We start from the raw sequence: 8261 nt of genomic DNA, 5'->3' as shown, positions 1-8261 counted from the left end.
TATCATGACAATTGTTTGTTTCTTTCTAAACAAAAAGTAACAATGGTGTTAAGTTACGCAATGAAAAAAAAAACAACCTATATCACCGTCTCATATCTATGAATCATGTCCAAGTATGAGAGGCGCAGGTACAACATTAAGGACAACATTCCTCAGAGGGGAGGTCCTGTTAGGTTTTGTAAGTTACAATTGCAGAATATATTATGTGTGTAACCCTTGTGCGATCCTAGGCACTTTAACATTGGGAGTTGGGTCATCTAGACCCACTAGACAGTGCACTGAACCTTTTTTCTCCAATGATTTGTGATCTTCACTGGTGTCCATGGGTTACATGAAATCTTTCCACCTTTATCCACCTTTGTCATGGCAGGGAGAACACTTTAATGTAAGAGTGGGGTCATCTAAGATAGTACAAGGGCTTAAAACAACTTGTCTGAGCTCGAAAAAAGTGTTTTTTAATTTGCGAATAGACTGTGAGCTTGAAAGTGAAATTGTTGCCAAATCCTTTCACCTAGTCAGATGATAAACAGGTTCAACCAGACACTGTGTTTTATTTTAAAAACATTTTTGCATTTGCACCTTGACCAAACAGAAAAAACAACAACATTTCTTACGAGCTTTTAAGGCGGCTCTTAATGGAAGATTCCAAAAAACACTTGTGGATACTAAAGTATTTAATAAAAGTTGAACCCTTTAAAACAGATTTTCCAAAACAAGTAAATAAATAAACAAATAGAGAAATATTTAGAATCAATTCTACCACTAAATAAAATTGTTTTATTCATGTTTACATAATATTTATTAGCATGAGTGGCGTCTCTAGAGAGGCTGCTGTACATTTGACCTAGTCTCTCCATGTCACACAGCCACCCCTCACATTTTTCCACAAAGGAAATTTTGGTCTTTTGTGATACATGCGTGATATACATAATGTTTCTTGCAATCATTGATGTGCGCAGTTGTCTATTGAGGATCTCGGCTAACCGGTCTTTATGTGAATTCGGTTTTGAGAATTACACCGCTTATGAGTATTTTACGTATATAAGATTATTTTGTAAATTATTATGTGCAGGATTTTTGCGAGATGCATATGGAAATTTGTGGCTTTCCCAACCATTCCACATAAGTCTAACAGACTTTTCACTCACGTACCAACAATGTATAACTTTCATGTCGTATATATGGCGCACATATCACATTAAAATTATGTAAATCGCGCACAAATCACTAATGAATTTTGGCTTTACGTTGATTTACATGTTTTTGTGTGGATTATTCGTACTTCTTATGTGATTTTAACCCTTGTGCTACCCTAGGCCCTTTACCATTGGAAGTTGGGTCATCTAGACCCACTAGACAGTGCTCTGAACCTTTTTTCTTCAATGATTTGTGATCTTCACTGGTGTCCATGGATTACATGAAATCTTTCCACCTTTATCCACCTTTGTCATGGTAGGGAGAACACGTCAATGCAAGGGTGGGGTCATCTAAGATAGCACAAGGGTTAACGTGGTTCATTTGTGAAACATCTGTGAAATTTTCACGTAAAGACCATACCTTTATGACCAATTGTGATCTGTGCAATAAGCACCTTAATAAAGCAGGCCTATAGCTAGCTTAATACTGCATGCTTTCTTTGAAAATGGTCCTTTTTCAATGATTGACATCTAATGTTTTAATAAGATGAATCCACTGATGACAGCAAAATTAAGGTCCATAAGGATTTACAAGTGATAAAAGTTTTATAATCTCCTCAGCATCACTTGACATCAAAAAATGAAACAAAAACTCTTGTGTATACAAATCAAAACTAATTATTTACCGAAATGTTAAATTCTTTTCTTTTTTTTATTTTCCTTTGTGTTTTTCTCAGAATTCCTCATCTCGAAATGAATTAAATTTTGCATGCTGCATTAACACACAAAATACATTTGGGACAAATCGAGGTTTGCTGTGTACTCTGCCTCCTTGCTGTTTCACAGCTGCATTCAGTTGGTGGACTTTCATGTCTCTGGGTGCATGCTCTTGGCTTTCAGACCATGAGCCCAGCTGTGCCGTGTGCTGGACAAGGTCCAGTGTTCATGTGTAGAGTAATCAAGAAAGGTTTTGGGTTGTTTGAGTTGTGTGAGATCCAGGCCAGAAGGCCCCCTGCCACAGGGGCTTGCCTTGTGCCGGATAACCAAATCCGCCTTTTAACTTGAAGCCAAGTTATGGTTCTTTCATGTGGGCTTGATCTCCTTAAGACATCAGCAAATATTGATCAAGACTGAGCCCAGACACAAACACATCTGTTGTCATCGAGTCCCCGTTTTTCGGCACAGATAGGGAGAACGCGGGTCTGTTGCATTTGCTTGAGTGTGGACAGAAATTTGTAGTTTATACTTTTGCAAATACAAATGCTTGATTTCAACAAGCCCAGACTAACCATGTTCCTTTGTAAACACGTATGGGGATGTGTGAACCGATGGCCAGATCTGTTCTGACATTTTTTATCCACCAAAAGTACTTTGGGACCGTCTTGGACAGTTGTGTTGCAGAATTAAGGCAGATTAAGACATTATATTTTCAGGAATTTGGACCTCAAGGGAACCAATATGAGAGGAATGTATGCAAATCATAAAGCAGATAAATTGCTCCTCCAATGCAAATAAACAGTCTAATATCCAAATCAACAACAAAGAGACTTATAAAACCGGGTGCTGTATTGAGAACAAACATTTCACAGTTTAACAGTTTCAGTGTTTAAGATCCCTTTTTGCATGTTTAGTTTATAAATATTTTTTCAATATTTGAAGTCAGATATTTTCTGATCTTACTACTGGAATGTTTTGTAGCTCGGTTTGTCATGAGAAACTTGAGAACGAGTCTTTGGTGATTAGTGACGTTTTCATAGACATTGAAACCCGACTTGTGTGACTGGAATGTTGAGTTTCACCTGGTGCAGCTGCTCCACCAAAGACACATCCTCTTTTGCTTCATAGGATGGCCAAGGTGTCAGCTGGAAAGTTTTACTCTTAACCTTTCGGAAACTGAATCACTGTATAGTTCTGCCTGACTGTGTCTCCTGAAGTCAACTGAACAGGTAAATTGTTTTTCTTTTTTAGAACATTATTACACTTTTGATTTGACATTAAAGCTAAGACTGAGTAGGCTATCTCTTGTAACATAGATTTGGTTGAAGCCAGCTTTGTTTTTTAGGTTTATGATCCAGTGTTTGTGGCTTTTGTTCTGAGTCACTCAAGCAGGTCTGTTTAGTTTTCACACAAAACAAATAAAAAAGATTTGTAGACAGATTTTAATTAGTGTTTCAAACTGATTTTATTTTTGGTCAAGAGTGGACTTTTAAGATCCCTGTAAATTTCTCTTTTTTAGGCTGTAAAATAAGTTTACATATATAATAAATCCCCCAAAACTGCTCGGATCATAGGTGATAGGATACTTGAACATTTTCATGTTGTAAAAGTAAATGTTTTTTTTTCCTATTAAGTAGGGTGACATTTTTCTAAGTTGTCTTTCAGACCATTTTCTATCACCATTCTTCATATTAGAGTATGTACAGCTTTTAAAAATACTTTTTTAAAATACTTTCGTTTTTCTTGTCTTTTATCAGGTGTTGCTCAACATGGAGGGCAACAAGTTGACTTTTTTTGAGAAGTTGCGTCTCAAAACAAAACTGCCCAACACAAAAAAGCCACGCAAAAAACCTCTTGCCAAGCAAGGAAGGAATATGCTTAATCGGCGAAGTATGTCTGTACCAGACCTAACTTTAGTGCCAGGTCTAGCCCTTGCTACAGAAAGCTCTCTCACATCCAAGGCCTCTGATGCAATCTCCTTTAGTATCTCTTCTGGTCAAAGTGATACCGATTCAGTGGCGAGCTGGTCAAACACTGATGGGCCTCTGAACACAGACAAAATCAATGAACCGGTGCCAGAAATTACATTTAGAACTCATCCAAATCCTTCAGCTGCAGCTCTGAAAAGACTGAGTGCACCAGTGGAGGTATTCAGTTACGAAGAACCAAAAATCACAACAAATTCAGATTTAGACAACAAAATGGCTTCAATTCCAGAAAACTTGTACACACAAGTGAACAAAAAGAGGAACATACCTATTCCTATTGACTCCAGTTTTTTACCAAGGAATACTTCTGGGACTCTTGCACAGTCAGACCTTTCAGAGGGACTGAGTCTGTCCGGTGAAACAGAGAAAGAGCTTTCAGACAACGTTGCATCAGCCTTGCCTAGAGTCAGTTCGCAGGGGAAAGAGATGACTCCATTTCTAGATAAGAGCACCCCACTCTTTGAGCCAAAAAAGTTCACATTTCAACTGACTCCTCCAGTAAAAAGAAAGAACGCTTCTGCAGAGAGATTAGCTCTACAGATTCCCCTGGGAAGTGGCGACGGTAATTCCGTGGACTCTCCATGCACTTCTCCCACTGAGGAGAGAACCAGCATATCGTGGGCAAAAGAAATTGAGGTACTGATGGGTGATACAAGCAACCCTTTGCTGATGTCACAGACGTCCATGGAAGACAGCATATTGGAGCCTGATGAGTCTCTAGACGAGGTCAGTGTAGTAATACATCATTTTTTGTGTTTTTTAAACTAACCTTATTGATAATTTAATAAAAAGGAAGTAAAGAAAAGTACAATGCTTTTGCGATGTACCACAAAGCTGGGATAATGATCAATACTAACAAATCTTCACAAAAATATATTAAAGGTGAATAGAGAAAAAGATGTAGATACAGTGCTTGAATCAAATCATTTAACATAATAATGTTTTGAAGTTTCTTTATAATCTTCTCTTATCCAGACAGCTGCTGAAGCTGGAGATAACTTTGATGAAAGTTCTCTATATCCTTCAGAAAGTTCTGTAAGTTCCCACTGTTCTAATGCTGCCTCTGCTGAGGAATATGAAGAAACTATGTAATTATGTAATGTCTCCTCACAGGACTTTGTGTCAACTGGCCCTGACATCCAGTCGCCTGCCCCATTTCAGAGGTACCTCCTAAATATCAACCTAAAGTGGGGAAAAAACCTGGTTATCAGAGACAAGCGCTCAGGTAGGTCAGCAAATAATTTACCGAAGGTCACTATATTTCGAATCCAATCATGTTTTAAATCCCAGGATTAAAATTCTAAAATTTCACAACAAAAGATAAACTGGAAGTCTTTTGTTTTACTGATGAGAATAGGGTGTGTTCAGGCCATTGTGTGCATTATCTTGGAAGGATACCATCTCCCCTTAAGGGTGAAGTGCAAAGCAAAAAGAAACAAAAAGGAAAATATGCAGTTAGACATGCAGTCAGACTCGTGTGGCCAAAAGCACACAGAGATCCTGCACACACTTGCTACTCGACAAGCCCTCATTATGCATGAAAGTCTGCATTCAAACAGCTGTTGATAATTTTTAAAACCCCTTTTTTGACTTTTTGTCTCAATCATTCTTAGTATCTAAAGTTTTTTTTAATTTTTCAAATGGTCACACCAAAAATTCCCCAAAAGTCTGAGTTTAAATCCTCATCTAGAGACTCCAAATTTTTGGTTGTACTTCAAAAGAATAACCTGAAAACATGTTTATATAGTTATATGATTTTTTGCTCAGTCAATTAGACGGTTAGATGAAGGTGAATGATTTGCTGTGACCACTCTTAAAGGGAGCAGCCAAAAGGCTGAGAAGCCTGTGATCCCTCCCACAGACACTGGATGTAGTGTAATGTTTACTTTGGGACAGCAGTAGCCTCTAGTGGCCAAAAATGGAATTACAACAATATGAGATCATGTGTGGTCTCAACAAATATCATGTCTTCCTGACTCGTAGCAATTTGACGTCGAAATGGGACTATAAACAGTGATGGATACATTTAAGTGTAGAACCGATAAGAAAGCATTTCAAAGTCCCATCTGTTGTATTTGATTTGTTCTATAAAGCCCTTTCGTTACTCAGCAGTGTCAGATCATCTTCTTTGCCGCAGGTTTGGTAATCACCTTGACGAACCTTCTTAGATGCATGTCATTTTGTATTATTCATGTATTTATTGTTTATTTATTTATTCATGCTTGGTGGAAGAAGAGCCTCCAAGCATGGTGAACCTTTCTGCTTGAGACCTCACTTCTCCTGACAAGATGGCACCGGGATGATGCAGTGCTCACACATGCCCCTTGCCTCTCCCCTGTTTGCCCAACAATAAACACAGTGCCAAAGGCCCACCAGTGGCATACATCCTCATTACATATTCAGAAAGGACAATCACCACCAGCCCCCCACTCTTTGAGTTTTTGTTCTCCCCCCCATTAATTTCCAGCGTCACCATTCTCAGTCATGCCAGAGCTTTTCTCCTTGCTAGCTGCCACATTCTCCTCCTGTCAAGTTGCCTGGAGGTTTCCCTGTCACAGGCTGGCAGGGTGGAGCTGCTGTGGGTCCTGCCCGCCTTTGCGAGATGTTCATTTGGAGTGGGGAGCTGACAGGCCTGACAGCCCATCCCCACAGGGCCTTTATCATGTGATTCAAGCCTCCCTGCAGGCTCTCTCAACAACCTCTTTATTCCCCTATACAAATGAAGGCATGGGGCTGGCTCTCATTTTTTGGCCAATCTGCGTGCAATTGCAGAAACAAAGAAGTCCCACACCCCCATCCCACTTGCAGACAGACTTTCTTCACAGGCTTGGGAGATTAACACTGGTTGCATCTAGATTTTTGGTTTCTGGTTTGCCTCATCATTACCAGTGTTTCACCTTTTTAAAAAGTAAACAGCTACATTTTTCCCCTTTGCCATGTGTGGTACACCTCCCTCACCATCAACTTACAGAGGATTTATGTACATATTTCCTTTTTTCCCACAGGATATTTTGAAGCTGCTATGTCTTTTTTAATCAAATATTTCCATATCCAGAAAAAAATAAGATTAGTTGTCTTGCATTTTTTCCCTGTAACATGTAACATCTTCTCTCACTCAGTAACAGCTGACGGATGTTCTTTATCCTGTCCTTTATTTCAGGCTCCAGTGATCCTTATGTGAAATTCAAACTTGAAGGGAAACAGTTCTATAAAAGCAAAGTTGTCTATAAAAGCTTGAATCCTCGGTGGAACGAGTCCTTCTCTCATGCTATTCGAGACCGAGAGCACAATGTGGAGCTTCGAGTAGGTTCATGAAGGTTGTTTTGGCTTTTAGCCCTTAGCCTTTGACTTAACAAAAAATCTTGAGACATTTGTGTTATTTTTGCAGGTTTACGATAAAAATCGTACCGCTGATGAGTTCATGGGATCAACCTGTATTCCTCTGACTAATCTGGAGTTGTACAAGTAAGTGCTAAGACTAATTTTTATTTTGTTAATAAAAATACAGAACAAGTGAACCGAAGAGGCAGTCATCATCATGTTCAATTTTTTTCTCCACTCTCCTCTGCAGAACCTATGAAATGGACCTCGCCCTGGAAGATTCAAAAAGCAAAGAGGATGACATGGGAATTATTGGTGTTGAAGTGTGTTTGATGCATAGAGATGCAACCATCAAAAAAGGCCCTGTAAGAAGAAAGGCCTCTTCTACTTTGTACTTTTTTGCTCTGAAAATAAAAAAAGCAATAATTTGCTCTTTCTTTTTCTTTTATAGAGATTTCGTCAAAAAAAGAACAAGGTAATATTTTTTGAAAAAACAAAAACATTTTTATAAACATTATTTATTATTATTATTACAGTGTTGCATTTTTTGTGTTGTGTTTAAGTGTGATCTGTGGCACTAGGGGGCAGTAGCTTACTGTGCTATGGCATGATAAAGGTTTGTGAAAGTAATATACACTCTGGCTTTTGTTTAATTGTATTGTTGTTAATATAGCCTACATGATCCTGTAGATTCACATTTAACCTCATTCTGGTTGTGTTTTCCCCAATTTCTTTTCAAGCAAAAAAAACATTCTATTGATGGAATATGTTTCCTATGAAAAAGATCCTTTGGATGAGGATCTTGAGGCAGTGTTTGGTTTTATAGTAAACAAAGTTCTATTTCTCCTCAAGTGGTTTCCAATACTGCAGCTATAATTAGATTCAGAGTGAAATTGGAAGGTTGCATTTTGGGACTCGCATTGCGGCGAGTGGGTTTATCTTCGCACCTTTGCTGTCACTACATCTGCCACTGTTAAGTCTCTTGATGGTCCAGTACACAATCTCAATTTAAAATTAGATGACAAAGGAATGGATGCCATTTTCATACGCGTTGCAGGTTATCCGCTACAGATGGTTAAAGATACTCAAAGGGAGACAG

The 8261-nt window shown here is 38.5% G+C and overlaps 1 protein-coding gene across 1 annotated transcript in view; it reads left to right on the top strand.

The window, feature by feature from the left end:
- Positions 1 to 2960: 2960 nt before the first annotated feature.
- The window catches only part of mctp2a (multiple C2 domains, transmembrane 2a), a 30043-nt gene continuing 24742 nt past the window's right edge, over positions 2961 to 8261 (top strand). The window contains exons 1-8 of the mRNA XM_023955834.2: positions 2961 to 3082; positions 3611 to 4567; positions 4817 to 4876; positions 4955 to 5066; positions 7002 to 7144; positions 7230 to 7306; positions 7413 to 7527; positions 7614 to 7637. Of these exons, the coding sequence (XP_023811602.1) occupies positions 3623 to 4567; positions 4817 to 4876; positions 4955 to 5066; positions 7002 to 7144; positions 7230 to 7306; positions 7413 to 7527; positions 7614 to 7637 (1476 nt within the window). The 5' untranslated portion in view covers positions 2961 to 3082; positions 3611 to 3622. The remainder of the gene's footprint in view (positions 3083 to 3610; positions 4568 to 4816; positions 4877 to 4954; positions 5067 to 7001; positions 7145 to 7229; positions 7307 to 7412; positions 7528 to 7613; positions 7638 to 8261) is intronic.

Source organism: Oryzias latipes, chromosome 6 (genome assembly GCF_053564925.1).
Source record: "Oryzias latipes strain Hd-rR chromosome 6, Olatipes_Hd-rR_3.1".
Classification (NCBI taxonomy): Eukaryota; Metazoa; Chordata; class Actinopteri; order Beloniformes; family Adrianichthyidae; genus Oryzias; species Oryzias latipes.
Note: the sequence above shows the minus strand (reverse complement) of the source record. Positions and strands in the feature narration are given on the sequence as shown.